Below are 17728 nucleotides of genomic sequence, written 5' to 3' on the forward strand. Positions count from 1 at the left end.
GTGGGATCATATTCTCACATCAGGAATTGATGTGGGGGTATGATTTCAAGGTGTTTGACTCCAAATACGACATGATTCCGTGCAGTCAGTCCAAAGTTAGCATTAACCGTTTTAGATATAATGCACTTGAGTATATGGTCAGGCTGCACCACTGACAACCCCGGAGAGGAGATTCCGAAGGCTGCAGAGGGGCTCAGCTCATGCCTGGGCACCCTCTCACATATAACCAAGCACCCTGCCTTCAGGATTGATAAGGCCTGCCATAGGGGTGACTGATAGGTTTCTATGTGCAGTGATAGGTGAGGTATAGTGAACCTATACCTCAGTAAGGGGTGCATGCACCACCTTACCCAGGCTGCAGTAGCAGACCTGTGGTGTCATTTTGGAAGGCTTTCCAGGGGTGGCACAATACATGCTTGAGCCCCTGGTAGGCCTCTGAGGTACCTATGCCCTAGGTACATAGTATACCATATACTAGGGACTCAACAAGGGTACCCCAGTATCCAATCTGGAGTGTACCTAAAGTACATGAAATCAATTTATCAGAGAAAGCAGATAGGCTGGTGACCTGGATAGCAGGTTCCCAGCCAAACTAAATCAAAAACCATCAAAATACCAGGAAAAAAAGTGGGGGCAACCATGTAGTCAGATTCCACCTTCCTACAGTAATGGCACAGAAGAAGAGAAATAAGTGCAGAATGGCAACAAGGTGGAGAGTAAAGAAATACGCATCTTGCGAAGCAGCAGCCTTCCAGTAATGCAATGAAAGTATGATTACTCTAACAGCAAAGTCCTAGTATTGTTGTGTATTGTAATTGCATTTCTGTAGAGCTTACTACCCCTGATGAGGTGTCAAAGTGCTTTTTTGGCAAGTAGCACGCTACGCCGGAACCCATAAAGGATTAGTTTTGAATTAGTATAGTGAAATATGAAAGTAATTTTAATGGTGGATAGGTTAGTCAGTTATTTGGAGTGAGAAGGATATCAGAGGTATAGAAGAGGGAAAAAGGTTTGCATTTATAAAGCGCTTGTTAACCCTGATGGGGTGTTGAAGTGCTTTTTTGGTGATTAGCATGCTACTTCTTAGCCCATAAAGGATTAGTGTTGAATTAGTATAGTGAAATATGAAAGTAATTTGAGTGGTGGATATATTAGTCAGTTATTTGGAATTTAAAGGTTAGGGGAGGGATGGAAGAGGGAAAAAGGTTTGCATTTCTTTAGCGCTTGTTACTGCTGATGGGGTTTGTAAGCGCTTTTTTGGCAAGTAGCATGCTACTTCGGAACCCATAAAGGACTAGTGTTGAAAATTAGTATAGTGAAATATTAAAGTAATTTGAGTGGTGGATATGTTATTCAGTGTTTTAGTTAGAGAAGGGTAGCGGTGGGATAGAAGAGGGAAAGAGGTTTGCATTTATATAGCGCTTGCTACCCCTGATGGGGTGTTGAAGCGCTTTTTTGACGAGTAGCGCTCTACCCCGGAACCCGTAAAGGATCTGTGCTGAAAATGTGTATGGCAAAATATAACAGAAAATTGAGTGGTGAATTTGTTATTCAGTTATTTGGATAAAGAAGGGTAGCGGAGGGAAAGAAGAGGGTAAAAGGTTTGCATTTATATAGTGCTTGCTACCCCAGATAAGGTGTTGAAGCGCTTTTTCGGCGAGTAGCACACTACTCTGGAAACCATAAAGGAGTAGTGGTGAATCAGTGTAGTGAAATATGAAATTTGAGAAGTGGACATGTTAGTCTGTTATTTTGATTGACAAGGATGGTGGAGGGATAGAAGAGTGATGGATTTAGACGTTTTTGTGTTCGTTTTGGAGGTCATATCAGTATGAGGAGGCTTGGGATGAGTAAAAGGGATGTGGAGGGGAAGAGTCAGAGGGAAGAGTTTAAAAAGGCTTGTTTTGGGGGATCGGTAAAGAAAAAGAGGTGTCAGATGATGCAAGGAGGGGCAGAGTAGGGGAGAGTCTAGAAAGGGTTATTTTGGGGATCATAGTAGTGGTATGGGGTTTGGTATAAATGAGAGAGTCGATGTAGAGGATATATTGATAGAAGTATAGGTTGAGAAATAGGGTAGTGCATTGAAAAAAGTAGTAGATAAAAAGTTTGAGATGAGTCAGAAAGTTGGGGTAGAAGATATATTGAGAGAGGTATAGGGTGAGAAATAGGTTAGTGCATTGGACATGCTGAAATAGAAGAAAGTAATAAACATAGAGATCCATAAGTACATGGAAAGTATAAATATGCATAAAGGAGGTATGTATATTTAGATTAAAGATATTGATAGAAGTATAGGATGAGAACTAGGGTAGTGCATTGAAAATGCTTTATTAGGAGAAAAGTGATAAATATATAGATCCAAGTACATGGAAGGTATATAGATGCATTAAGGGAGTAAGTATATGTAGATTAAAGATCTATTAGACAAACTCTGGTTTTCAAGAGTTGTTGTACTTAAAAATGTATTTTATTTATTTTTAACAACATCATTATTCTACATGTTTATACAAAGCAATACACAAAGATAGGTACATATCTATAGTACAAATAAATGCTTATATACAGAAGGATATGCTGTATTTTTCTGTTTGTGTATGGTGCTTATGTGGGGAAAGAGCCAATTCTTGAGTAGTTTTCTGAAGCTAAGGTGGTTGTCCATGGATCTTATATTGGGGGTAAAGAGTTCCATAGTTTGGCTGCTTGAACAGAGAAGGATGTGCCACCCATGGTTTTTTTCTTGTACCTTGGGCATTTGATGCGAGCTGCCACTCTTGAGCGGAGGTTACTTTGTTGAATGTGTTTGGTGATTTTATTTCTGATGAAGAGCGGTCCCATTCCATGTATCGCTTTGTGGCTGATACAAAGCAGCTTGAACATGGATCTTCTGGCAACCGGTAACCAATGCAGGGCTTTCAAGGCAGGTGAGATGTGGTCTCTCAGTTTGATATGCAAGAGAAGTCTGGCAGCCGAGTTCTGAATCCGTTGTAGTCTTTTCATGGTCGTTAAAGGTGATCCATGGTAGAGGCTATTGGCGTAATCGGGTTTGGACAGAACAAGGGAGATGGTAGCTTGGACCTTGTGTGGAAATCCCAAATGGGGGAAGATTCCTCGCAGAGTTTTTATAGTCACAAAGCTTGATCTTACTAGTTTGTCCACTTGGGCATTCATTGATAGCTTGGAGTCCATGGTCATTCCAAGGTTTCTTACTTCTTTCGATACTTTAAGTGGTGATCCCAGTTCATCAGGCCGGGCGGCAAGGGAATCATAATGTTTCAAATTGCCACACATGAGTATTTCCATTTTGGAAGCATTCAATTTGAGACGGCTCTAAGTCATCCATTGATCCACGGCTCTGAGACAACAAAAAATGGGCAAGTTTCCAATGTCTTTTTGGGCATTTCAGTTGAAGGAGTATTTGTGTGTCATCTGCTTAGTTATAGCATGTGAGGTGAAATTGATTGATCAGTACCGGCAATGACTTCATATAGATGTTCAAAAGCATGGGCGAGATGATAGAGCCTTGAGGGGCCCCTGCTTTTGTGGAGTATGATTTGGACGAGAAAAGTGGGGTATGGATGACATTATTTCTGTTTCAAATGTAGGGCGCGATCCAGTCTAAGGCAGTGCCCTCTTTGCCGTCTTTGTAGAGTCTTTGTTTCAGAGTGTCATGGTCAACCGTGTCAAAGGCATCCGAGAGATCCATGAGGAGTAACGCAGCAACCCCGTTGCAGTCAACTGTGTTCTCCAGGTCATCCCACATGGCAAGGAGGGCAGATTCTGTGCCTCTTCCCAGATGGAATCCTGTTTGGAAGTCTGAAAATATGACAATCTCTTCAATGAATTGTGACATCTGGGCGAACGCTGCTCTTTCTATCAGTTTGCCCAAGAAGGGTCCATTTGTAATGGGTCTGTAGTTGTTAGCGTTCAGCCGGTCCAAATCTGTTTTCTTCAGTAAAGGGTGTATGTATGACTTTTTAAGTTCTTCTGGAAATATTCCGGTAGTTAGGGAATCATTGATGATTCTTCTTACTGGAGTGGCAGCAGAGGTTGTTAAAAAAATTGTCTTGAAGGTTTGCAGTGGACGCGGGTTAGAAGGGCTGCCGGCAGGCCTGCTTGCTTTGTCCAGGTCCATAAATTCATTGTGTGAAATGTGTTGGAAAGGAACGGAGAGGCTGGGTTAGAGTATTCTTGGATTGTTGTTGTTTAGTAAAAGGGTTAGTGCTGGTGCTACGTCTCTGTTTTAAGTATAAGTCCAACGTGTCTGCTTTGTCCGTGTAATGATTTGCCAGTGGTCTGTGAAACCTGGAGTAACAGGATGAGTTCCTCCCTTAAAACATGAATTGAAAATTAATTTAAATATTTAGTTGTAAAATATGCTAATGTCGCAAGCAAGAAAATCACAACTGTGAAATAGTCAATTATCTCTTCTGGCCAATTAGATGATTTAGGGAGTTTGTAGGAAAATACATTTCTTGATAGGACACTTAGATTTCAGGAAAATTTTTCTCTGTGGGCAAGTTGATTTAAAACAAAATGCACACCCTTTTATGGCTATTGTCACAGTAATATGGCTCAGCAATGATTGTTAAATAATACATTTAATGAAAGAAAACCATGCTGTCTGTAATTCTGCTTAGAATGGTTCACTGATCTCATGTGAGAGCGAGAATGTCTCTTCTTACTTTGCAACACACATTACCGTAAGTGATTTAAAAAATATGAATAAACGTATTGCTGTGCTGAAATTAGTGGGATTTAAAGACTGCACGCCATGTAGAAAAAGCGGTGAAGATAAATTCTTGATTCCACAAAGCTACAGGTGGGACAACAAAGGCTCTAGACTGTCCCAAATGGTCACATCTGTGGACCTCAATCATGGCCGCGAAAAGCAGTGCTTTGGTTGGTGAGACAGTAATTCCATTTCTGTGCCCAGTTTGCCCTTGACCTCCCTTCCTAAACAACATGCAAAAGTGGCAAATCTGAAGATGATTTTAACAAAGTGGGCTCCTTCCAGATTATACTTGTATATGGGACATTAACTACTTTCCCATGAGCCGGCACACCACTGATTTAGGGCAAAAGGGTTTAATTCCTGCCAAGATTAGTTGATTTTCTAACCATGGCTTACAAGTGAAAGATCCTAACATCTGGCAGACTGAGGAGTCCATTGTTAGTCACATTTCCTATTATAATGCAAAGGACATTGTTTGTATTCTCTAGGTACGTTGATATCATAGAACAAGCAGTTGTGGTTGGAGATCCTGTTCTGATAGAAAACCTGGAAGAAACAATCGACCCTATCCTGGACCCCTTGCTTGGGAGGCATACCCTCAAGAAAGGAAGGTAATCGAGTGCTGTTACCAGTTTTCTTTTTACGCTACTTCTGCCACCACTGCACATACATGATCTAAGCTGGTGCCCCATCACTACCACTCTGGAAAAAGACCGGTATGTAGTGTGATATCATAGGGGGTTTGAGTTTCTGCTTCCAGCTATGTCTGGAAATTTTTGTGATCGTGAGTTCTAGATTATATTGTAATTTGACCTAATTTAGGAGCTTTTTTCTAATGAAAACTGTTCAAATATATGAAATATAGGCATGTTTTAATGTTCTGAAACTAGTATATACCCATGCATAACACTACCCCACTGTGGTGTAATATCACACATATTTAAAAGGAGTCGACGTTTTCTGAAGATAGAGACCCCATTATAATTGTGTGCCGCAGATGATTTTTAGGTTTTATCCTGTTCTGGTCTTGCCTTGTGGTCTTGCCATGTGATTTGCGTTTCTTTAAGGCATTATAGTATCTGATTGGAGATATTTTATAGATCTTCATATTGCCCTCTTTTGACTGCCAAGGTAAAACCCTTCACATTATATGGGAGTACCTTCACTATTGTGGATCCATATGATGAGGGCTGACATCTTTTGTTCATGGGTCTGCCTCTTCTGAACAAGGGTTCTGAGCACCCCAGATCAGTATATCAGCCTGTCTCATAGTAGCTGTATAAATATGCCTTATCAATTTGAACAAACTTTTTTTAATTTTTATTTTATTTTTGCGTTTCACAAAATATATGACAATAGTTCACGCCCAGAACACCCCCCTCCCAGTGTGACAACATGCGCACAGTATATTAGTTAGTGCAGCGTACATTCAGTTTGCATAGCAATCCATCATTTTATACAGTACATATCAGCATAACTCATGTGAGTCCAGAACGTCTGTCAGAGTCTGAGGACTAGTCAGCAAATAGGCAGTCAGTGGTGCCCAGATATATTTTGGCCGGGAGGTGTCAGGAAGCTCCTCTGGGTACTATGCAAGCTGATCCCTGCAAAACACAAGATCCTTAAACCAATCTTTGAACTGCTGTGCCCATTTGCCATCCCACATTTGAGCCACTTTTATTTTTGCCATCAAGAGGGCTATCAGTACCAGCCGTCTGTTTTTTGGTTGTAAGCCCTTCACCAGTCTCAGCAAACAAATCCGGGGTGAACAGTCCACGATCTCCAGCACCATATTTGTTAAAGTCTGCGTAACCAACAACCAGAAGTTATGTACCATAGCACAATCCCAAGCCAAATGGCGAAAATCAGCCTCACACGTCCCACAGCATCTACAACTATTAACTACCTGCAACCCATACCTGTGGAGCTGAAGTGGCGTGTAATATATTTGTTGGAGGTACTTAAAGTGTATGATGCACAAATTACAGTTGGCTGTAAGGCTCCTGGTCATGTCACAACAAAAGCCCAATCAGTCTCGTCCAGAGGCTCACCAAGCATCTGTTCCCTACGCACACGCACTGGACTGGAAACTGACGCTGTTTCAGCTTGCAGGGTATTATACAGTTGTGTAACCAATCTATCACGTGAAGGCCCTGATAATAAGGTCTGTAGGGGAGCTAATGTGTCTGGTGCCGCAGGGTGTTTATCATTGAAAGCTTTTAGGGCTTCCCGCTACCTGTAATATGCAAAGACTGACATTGGGACAGCTTCGTGATTATCCTTTATTTCTGCCATCAGGATAAATTTGCCCTCTGGGTAAACATCTCCCATTGTAATCAGTCCCATTTTTGTGAACGCGTCCAGCGTTAGTTTTTCTTGGGTAACTGAGAGATTGGGGTAGTGCGGAGGAAGAGCCGGAGCATACACCAGTCGTTTGCCCGCGCACCTCGCCATCGCCCGCCACGCTCGCGCTGTGCAATCCGCAGGACACATGTCTCTGAACGGGTGTGTGAGCTTAAACCGTGAGATGAGAGCCACCAGAGGATCCGGAGCCAGATCATCAGCTTCTACCGTCACATGCGGAAGGAACAGAGAGGGAAAGATCCAATAGTGTGCAAATTGGGCTTGCGCACATAAGTAATAAAAATAGAAATCGGGGGCCGCGAATCCTCCCTGTGAGTTCCCCAGCAACATCTGGGGGCCTTATTTGCCCAGATCAAGTGCTACACTATCGAACAGAGTTGAGCAAAGAAATTCTTTGTTAATTTGATAGGAACATTAGTGAACAGGTACAAGAACCAGGGAAGAAGGACCATTTTAATGACTGCTATTCTGTCAGCTAAGGAGAGTGGCAACCCCAGCCATCTAGCCACCCGGTCCTCCGTGGTAGATAGAGCCTTGCCATAATTCTCTTGCAACACTGTCACAGGATCCAAGTGCACCCATACCCCAAGGTACTTCACTGGCTCTTACGTCCACTCTAAGGGATACTCCATTGATAACAGCGATATTTTTGGCTTGAGAAGGATAGAGGACTTCTCCCAATTGATTCGGAGCCCAGAGAGATGCTAGTATTTCAGGTATGCCTGAATAAGAGCATGCAAGTTCTCCTCTGGATCTCGAATATATAACACCATGTCATCTGCATACATGGAGATGATCAATGGACGCTGACTAAACAGCAAAGCCGCCCTCGCTTTTCGCCGTCTCATGACACAGGCGAATGGTTCCATCACAATGGAGAATATATCTGGAGACAGCAGGCAGCCCTGCCTAGTCTCCTTGTGGATTTTAAAGGGTTGCGAGTGACAATTATTAATACGCACCCTTGCTGCTCTGCTCAGGTGTGCCCAAGCACCGCAACGCCGTCAACAGAGCCAGGCCCCGGTTCACCTGCGCTGCCTCCCGGGGTTGAATTAGTGCTCCCACTGCCAATGCGCACACCCCCGCAGTTACCTGGGGCAAGAGGTCTTGTGGCAGGCCTTGTCAGTCTTTTAGGCATGTCTGCCTCTCCCCAGCAGACGTACAATTTCCGCAGACACCGCCGGTCGACTGCTCCAACCCCACGGCCAGGCCTCACACCATGCTGTATCTGCGCAGGCCTTACAGGATATAAAGGCCCCTCCGCTCTCGGCACAAGGGTAGGCCGGCCCTCCGTGCTGACCCAGATCTTCAGAACGTTGTCATCCCGGCCGCCCGCAGTTCTCACGGCTGAGGAAACATGATGTCACGGACTGTCCCAGGCTGCTCACAAGGCACTCTCAATGCCCCCAACGGCCGCACCTTACAGTCCTCCCGGCCATGGCTCCTTACTTCATAGCGGCCACACGATCCGGCACAGCAGTTGGGAATATCAATCTACCTGTTCTGCCACCCAGGCCGATGTCACATCCAGCTCACCGATGTAGAAGTGGCGCCAGGCAGTCGCATCCGCGCCAAGGCCCAGCCAGCGCGACCGGTCCGCCATCTTGAGCACCAGTGCACTTGCAGTCAGCAGTTCGTTGTCCCGATTTCGGCACTCCACTTTCTTGGCAAAACGCCAGCATGCACCGGGGGGCTCCTTCGTGAATTCACAACACAATGCAGTCAAATTAGCGAGTCGATGTGCAACGGGTCAGCAGATTAATGACGGATTATTAGCTCGACCGGCAGAGCCTCACTATAGTGCGGCCATCTTGCCTCGGGCTCTCTAGTGCCCCCAATTCGAACAAACTTAAGTAAACATTCCCACCTGTGCTGCCCCCATCACTTTGTTGCAATGAAGTGTCTAAACAGGACCACTAACACCATCACAGATTGTAACTATTTTGAATGATGAATCCCTGTTCGGTTGTACTACACTGTGCCTGTCCTCCACAGACTGAAGTCATTTGGCCCAGTGAAATTTGCACCTACCACACTGTGTGTCAGCTGCTCTTTCAACTAACTAAAGGAGGTGCCTAGTTCTATAACCCATATGGCCTGGAACCCCGCCTGTCTTCTGCAAGCATGTGATAATATTAGCCCACCAATGATGGTAATATCCCAAATAAATCTTGATAGTACAGACAGTGTTATCTAATATTTTTCCTATTCAGCACCTCAGGTGGGGAGCGCCATAGTCGCAATATCCCTTGTGTTTGTGGCACTCCGTCCTAGCCAGCTGCTTCATGTTTCTTTGTTGTTGCCATTGACCACTTGTACCGCATTTCATGGCAAAGGAGTCTGTTCAATTTGTAACTTAACAAGGGTACCCCTAATTTAGTTTCCTATCTCAGGGTTTTAAAGTAAATAATACTGAAAAAATATATATAGGAAACAATCATAAAATAATTGTAGTGATGTACAAATTGATCAATATCCAAAATCAAGCATAACTATCACACTTAGAGATTGATTTGAAAATTCATTCTTTAATATTTTTGTAAACTTATATACTTTTTTTGGCTTTTCTTTTCCCTTATTTATCTAACACAATATTCATGTATGTATCAATGTAGCTTCCTAACACAATGTAACTAAATTGTTCTAAATTGATCTATGATTTACAATTTGTCAAACATTTTATGTTTTCAATCGAGTTGCAAAATATCACAAAAAATTACTACATAATGAACATGGCTATTTTTCTCTATTCCAGTCTACGCGCGTTTCGGCGATCAGCCTTCTTCAGGCAGCCATGATATTCAAGAAATCCTAAAGCATAATAAAGAAAAAGAATAATCTATAACCAATTGTACATCTCCACATATTCAAGTGCACATTATATTAAAAGAGGCCCTAAATCGGCCCTATACATATATACATTTTTACATTTATATACATTTCATTTCTATGTTCCTATTTACAAAATGATTTTTTTTTAAAAAACAGTCATCATCTCTATACAAAAAACATGTCTATGTCAAAATCAAAAGATACGATTTTAAACCATTCTAATGATTTACGTTTTTTAACATCATGGTTGCACCTATAGCGCCTAATGATCCAGTAAGGGTGATGAACAATCTCATATCAGTATTACCCATAGTGCCTAATGACTCAGTAACGATAACGGACAATCTCATAACAGTAACACCCATACTGTCTAATGGCCCAGTAACAATAATGTCTCATCTCGGTCACTTCCTGTGCTTCATATAACTGGAGACTTCAACACAGCAATTAAAATAGATCAAACTCCTAGCTTGATATCGTAGTGGGCTGCGAGTGTTACCTGATTCTTAATGGATATGCCTGCTAACAAGGTTCCCTCTGTGTAACGGACGTTGTATCCTATGCTCTATTCTCGATTGTGTGTATATGCGTCATCGTGATCTGTGGTTAAACGTTGCTATGGCAGTTATTAAGATCCCTACCATAGATACACTGAAATGCGACCGATAAGACAAATTAGCATGAAGTTTGTCAACGGGAAATAAAACTTAAAGCTACCTGTCCGGATTATTAAAAAACACACTTACTCACGCTATGAAGTTATTATGCGCGTTATTCAGAGCTTTTCCGGTTTGCGCGTTGTTCAGAGCTTTTCCGGTATCAGCGGGGGAGTAAGTTTTGAACGATTCTCACAGTACCCTGCAGCGTGTTGTCACGGGTTCTAATTGGGAACACATAAATCGGTTGATGCTAGTGCGTAAGAGTAAAATACCCGAGCCTCGTTTATGTTGTGTGAATTTTACCCCAAGCGTTAATTTTATCTTACCCGGTGAGTTTGTTCTTTTCGTTTCACGCGACTTGTTTCATCTTTGTGCTATATTGTTTCAGCGACGTAATTGAAGGTTTGTAGTCAGGCTCAGCCGAACCTAGGAACATATCATTAAAGTAAATAAATATGCTCCACTACCTAAAATTCTCGATTGACGCGTTATACTTGAAACGCAGAGCTAAAACGCCGAGGTTATCGCATTACACTCACCTCGCCATCTGAGTCCTTTCTCCCCGTTGCCAACAAATCATTAAGGTAGAAAGGGGACTAGGCATCAAAACGCTCCATATATACTCTGATTTGCTTAATGATTGGTCAGTTCCCTATGACATAGACCTTTTGGTGGAGTGATAATGGATCCTCCATTTAGCCGATAAAGAGGCTTAACAATAATATGTGGGGGTATTATTATATGTGGGGGTAACAATTAGTTTTTAATGCGCCTAAAGCGTTATTGTTAGTTAATAAAACGCTTATAGTAAAACCTCCAGTTACATGGATTCGGTGACCCATCCGTTCGCAGCTATTACTTTGAACGATGATTAGCATCAGTGACAGAGGAGCGTCCACTATGGAGTGTGACCTTAGTTGTTATATCGTATGGCTTGGCTCCATGGTATCTCACTATTCAATCCTCTCTTGTAAGCGTCTAGAGAGAAAATCCAAAACACTTCTCTCCTTTTACGAATCTCAGTGCCTTGAGTCCCACTAGTGTTGATTTTTTCAAGAATCAGCCATTTTATGTCTTTTGCAGTGTGACTGTGCTCAATAAAGTGTTGGACTAACGGCGCTTGTATCTTTTTGTTTTTAATCGCTGACCTATGTTCCGTCAAACGAGTTGCCATTGACCTAGATGTTTCCCCTACGTACGGTTTCTCGCAAGGGCATAGGATGGCATAGATGATATTAGAGGATTTGCAATTGGTTAGACATTGTAAATTTATTTTTACTCCATTTATGGAGTATTGTCTAACTTCTAGAGCAGACTCACATGCTAGACAAGACATGCATTTGTAGTTTCCTTTCACAGCAGGTAGGCCACCAATTGTAGTCTGGATAGTAGTGGATGTGTTCCTAGGCATACGTGATCTTGTCACTAGATCTTTAAGGTTTTTATTTTTGCGATATGCAAACATTGGCCTAGGTAGATGTTCTGATTCCGCTCTTGTCGCATTTAAAATATGCCAGTTGGCATTGATAATCTGGCATATAATGCCATTCATTGTACTGTGTCGTGTTAACCTCACGAGTCGGTTCTGCTGTTTGAGGGCTTTTTTTCTCAAAAGACTTTGGCGATCATAGTATCGAGCTCTTTTGTATGAGTCTCGTACTAATCTTTTGGGGTATCCTCTAGATATGAATTTCGCTTTCATTACTTCTGACTGTTGATCATAGTCACAAATGCTAGTGCAGTTCCTCCGAAGACGGAGGAACTGTCCAAACGGAATAGTCGTTTTTTGCATTCTAGGATGGTAGCTGGAAAAATGCAACAAAGTGTTGCGAGCTGTGGGTTTAGTAAATAAATCCACTGATAACGTATGTCCTTCTGATTTGATATTTACATCTAAAAATTCAATGTTCAGCTTGTCACTTTTGGCTACAAACCGGATATTCGTATCACACAGGTTTAGCCATGATACAAATTGCGCTAGGTCTTCCTCAGTGCCATTCCAAATATAAAAGACATCATTAATGAATCTGGACCAACTCGTGGTAGATTCACTGAATGGGGCCACTTCATTGTAGATATATCTCTCTTCATAATGTGCCATAAAAATATTGGCCACTGTTGGCGCACACGAAGCCCCCATACTTACTCCTTGGGTCTGCTGAAACAATGACCCATTAAACTCAAAAGTATGTTCACCCATCAGCACTCCCTTTTGTAGCTCTCTCCTCAACAACATGCATCTTCATTATTTTATTTTTGCCTCTTTTTTCCAGTCTATAGCATAGTGTTTTGATCCGGACTAGTTAAAAACCATAACAAATGGATGTGTCCATCTCTATCGGACCTTTTCCATTCTAAGTTTCTCTGTGACCAATCTGAAGATGCCTTTTCTTTGTATGGTTGATTACGATAGGTCCTGAAGGAGATCATATTGAATTATACTTTCTCTTTTTTAGGAAATAATGGGACTTTGCCACCACATTTCATGGTCCAGGGTTTGATGTGGAGTTAGCTGGGCACACTCGGTGAGCCCTTTGCATTTGGACCTATGAATGCGCAGGATCTAGCAGTGATGTGAAGAGTTCTGGCAGAAATGAGGCCATGTTGTGTCCAGCCGTTCCTTTATCCAGGTTTCTAACTCTGATGCTTTCTTTACTTGCCCTATTTTCCATGTTCTCACTCTTTGGCATGGATGTTTGCAGCTGCCCCTCCAGGTCTCCCACCATCTGCATTGCTTTGAAGGTCCGACTGACCATCATACTCCAGGATACTGGACCCCACGGCATCAAAGTCCTTGTGAAGTTCCTCAATCTTGGATCTGAGCGAAATTTGATCAGAACTGCTTAGCTCAATATCCTTGTCCAAATCCTCTCCCAGGTGTTTCTGGAGGGCTTGCTGCAATCTTTGGAGGTCTTACTGTGTAACAAACATCTTTTCCTGGGACCTTTCTGCATCCAAAGCAGCTTGATTCCTACCAGGGACTGTATCCGTGAAAGCACACAATAAGGAGCTCAGATATGTAAGGAAGACCCTTTACCCTTCTATGCCGTTTTTTTTGGGTCATGTGGGCCAATGAAAGGCCCTAGGGCAGAGATACTCAAAATACGGGCTCTATGGCTGCATATGGCCCTCTTCACCTTTAATTGCAGCCCCCTGGTGAACAGCAGCACTGGGCTGTTGTTCACTTGACAGAGCAGGAACATTCAGAAAGCTGTCAAACAAATGGGCATACTTTATTTACACATTAACTAAAGTAACAGTAAAGAAGGAATGAAAGTGTCCTAGACAGCTTATCTTTACAAACACCTTTAGTTTTAAAGACATCTTTCTCTAAACATGTAAAAACATGATAAATTATCTGCAAATTTTAAAAAAGTTTTTTTTTCTAACATGCATAAGCGTTTTTACCTAAGTAGATCAGATTGTATCACTGCATTGAGGGGCATTTATTAGCAGTGATAGTTTTCAAACACGATCTTGGAAACATTCATGCCACTCCCATTCTGAAAACAATGCCATTAGTGAACGAAGAGGCAAGTCATTTGTAAGGTGCACCTTGTGTGTAGCCATGGTGGTTATGTAATTGGAACAACATTATAAAATACAATAGAAAGTTTTGTACAGCACACATCCTGAACTCATATTTTTTAAAGGGCTCTCATATATGGAAATGAAGCAATAGGAGGCAAAGTGAAATTGACCAATTGCCTAGGATCACACAATTTCGGCAAGTGGGGAACCCAGAACTGATTCCAGGTTTTCAAGTTCCACATTTTGCAATTCAGCTACCAGAGTATCTCTTTCGTTTCACGTTTTACATTAGAAATAATGCTTTGACTTAAATTCTAGTTGCATGAGAGGGTTGGTGGCAGACAGAAGTCACTTGAAGGCTCGATTTGTTGTCCAACCCATGCATCTGCTTCACGTCCCCCTACGCACACCTTTCATCACCCAACCCCTGCATTGCACTGCGGCTCTCGGGAATGCCATAGACAGTACTTTGAGACCCCCAGGAAAATGTTTGCGAGTACCCATGCCCTAGGGGCTTATAGAAGCCGCAGTTCATGATCACAACATAGCACGTGCCTTACTTCAGGGTGGATTCTTCAGGGTGGATTTCCAGTTCCGTCCTATAAACCGTTTTCAACTTTCCCATGTCCCGACTCAACTCCTCGTGATGTGAGATGCTCCTCCGCCCTCCAGGCTCTGCTTGGGGACTGTACCATTTTAATGTACAGGGGGCTTCAGCATTTTTTAACATCACAGCAGGTCTTCACCGACAGCACACGTAAGGTATATAGACTGTACGAACGTTTGCCCATTACAAAGCCTCACAAATATTCAGTCTTAAAAGACCAGCACTTGGAAGGAAAATTCAATGCATTAGTAGGGCATTTATACAAAAATAAATAATCGATTAAAAAACATTTTCAGTGTCTCGCAGATGCCGTTTTTCTGAACGAAAACATCTGAAAACTTTATTTTGAACCCTCGATCATTCCGGTGATCAGCTTGGCTAATTTTACATACACTTAAGAGAAGAATGTTTATAGTGCTACCAGAGTAGGACGAGGGTCCAAGGCTCACACACGCTCTCGCATATCTATTAGTGGAAGTTCTGCAGTAATGAAGCGAGCCGCTATGCTAAAGGTTTATTAGGAAGCCAGACATTCTAGTGGTGTGCAAGGCACTTTCATGTTCCTCTTTCACGGTTTTCAAGTATAGCCATACACTGATTAAAGGAACCACTACACTAAACATCACAATCTGAAAGTGTCTAATTCTATTTCTAATCATTATCAATTTAACAAGCCGAGAGCCGAAAAACATGCTATTACGTCTCGTTAATTAGCATCCAAAGGTTAGCGCAGGCACTGTCTGGACCACTGCATTGTCTGCCTCATACACCCCAGATTGGAGCTGGGCACGAGCCGCCTTCCTGCTGTGTATTGATCTAGCTGTGTGCACCAGCTCATCATTGAGCAGTATTTTTCATGGCATGCCTCCCTGTGGGGCTTTCCATTCAGGGAGTGATTTCATGGTGTAGAGAGGATCAGACAATTAATAGTTCTTATTATAGTTCACTTGAAATTCTGGATTTGAAGTTGGCATCAGGTGTATTTTCTGTTGCGGGTTCTGAAAAGCAATCGATCGGATCGGTTGTATTGCTAAACTGGAAGATAAAACTACATTTTACACTGATGCAATAGGTCTTACAATGTTCCCACTCTCTTGCAGGTATATAAGAGTGGGCGATAAGGAATGTAAATTTCACCATAAATTTCGGCTGATCATGCATACCAAACTTGCCAATCCGCATTACAAGCCTGAGATCCAGGCCCAGACCACCTTAATCAATTTTACTGTTACCCGGGACGGCCTAGAGGACCAGCTATTAGCAGATGTCGTCAATTTGGAAAGGCCAGACCTGGAACAATTGAAGGTGAGGTGTGACATTGTTTTCGTGGTGCGCTCATTTTTAAAGCTCTGTTGTGCCCAGTTTCCTTGGTGGGTGACAGCACCACTTGTTATGCTGGCAATGTTATTAGCTTCGTGATTGAACGGGGTGCACCCAGGCATCAGGGCCTTCACAAGGGGCGGGTAGCTGGGGCTCTTTGTTAGAGCTCAGTGACTTTTTAATGCATGGGCAAAGTGGGCTCTGGCCCAGGGCCCCAAACTTTCAGGGGGCCCCCTGATAGAACCAGTTCTGTTTTGCAGAGTCTTGCTTGGATGGCATTTAATGATTCTTAAACAGATTGTTTTAAATACCATTTTCCTTTGCTTGATTTTCATTGTGGGTAACATGTGTGTCTATTACATTTTGCAGAGAAATGTTGTGTTTATGTTTCATGCAACATTCATAAAATAGTTTCTTTTTGATCAAATCAGGTGCTCACATATCAGAAATGGTAGAGTGTCACAGACATTATTTGCAATAATATTAGCGAGCAGCTGCCGTGTTACAATATTAAAATCACACATCACTAACCCTGAGTATTACATGTAAACACATTAGAAGTGGAACAAGTGTGTCTGAGCACTGTCAGTGACTCGGCCAAAGAGGGCATGAAAGAGCAGAAATAGGATCAAATTCAAAACTGTTCCTTGCAGGGGCCCCCAAAATATGCTTAACCCAAGGCCTCGAAAATACTTAAGTTGTCCCTGTTCGAGGTCTCACACACTCGCTCCCCTGTTACATGTTTTTAAATATTAAAACAGAAGGGCTGAACTATTCTTTCTTAACTTACCTAACTGGGCAAAACAATTAGGCACTGCCAAATACTGTTTTCTCTTTCACCAGAATAGGTCTTCTTCATTCTAAGCTGCTACTTAGATCAAAATAAAAAAAGACCCTGCAAAAAAATGGTTCCTTATCCCAAAAAAGCTTTTTGTCAAGTCTGCCAGACACCATATACCACGAAACGTTCCACAGAACATATTGTATCATGTCATGCAGTTGCATATGGTGGTTATTTGTAGACCAGTTGAAGATAGGGCCTCATTTATTCTGTGGCAGGCAGAATAAGTACATTCACCATGGCGGAGTACTTTACTCCTGCTATGGTGAGGGTACTCCGCCTGCCAAATTTAGAGATGCCCACTAGCCCAGCAGTCATTTCTTGCATTTACTAGCACCATCACATCAGCTCCTGTAAATGCATTGAAAGTTTGACGGACAGCTCCTTCTGAAAGAGATTTCGAGCCGCAGATTCTTTCCATTTTTAATATTCCCCAAGTGTCAGACGGGATTCAGAAACAGTACCTCTGCATGTCGCGTAGGAGATGCCGAATTGCTCCACACTGATGCTGTTCGACTTCGTAAATGACATGTGGAGCCTATATAGCCACCACTCTCTCACTCTGATGTCAGTTTCTTCCTATTTGCGCCACTAAACATGGATCTGAAGCAACCCACGTCTCTTTGAGACCTTTGTCTCACTCAAAAAAGTGTTTTTACACTATGCAAGGGGCATGTCACCTCCCAAAGCAAAAGGTTTTAAGCTGTATATGGACTGTTGCAAAAGAATGACTGTGATAGCTCCTCACCAAATTTCCCTGTAGTGCTTGAGGTAGAGGCACGGTTCGAAAGCCTGCAGTGACTATGCATTAATGAACCTGAAGTCAATACGAGACTGCGAGT

At 42.5% G+C, this 17728-nt stretch overlaps 1 protein-coding gene across 1 annotated transcript in view; it reads left to right on the forward strand.

Annotated features, from left to right (window-relative positions):
* The window catches only part of LOC146861181 (dynein axonemal heavy chain 11-like), a 2741463-nt gene that overhangs the window by 2271119 nt on the left and 452616 nt on the right, over nt 1-17728 (forward strand). Inside the window, exons 57-58 of the mRNA XM_085646213.1 lie at nt 5221-5343; nt 15826-16030. Of these exons, the coding sequence (XP_085502339.1) occupies nt 5221-5343; nt 15826-16030 (328 nt within the window). The remainder of the gene's footprint in view (nt 1-5220; nt 5344-15825; nt 16031-17728) is intronic.

Source organism: Triturus cristatus, chromosome 3_1 (assembly GCF_964204655.1).
Source record: "Triturus cristatus chromosome 3_1, aTriCri1.1, whole genome shotgun sequence".
NCBI classification, from domain to species: Eukaryota; Metazoa; Chordata; class Amphibia; order Caudata; family Salamandridae; genus Triturus; species Triturus cristatus.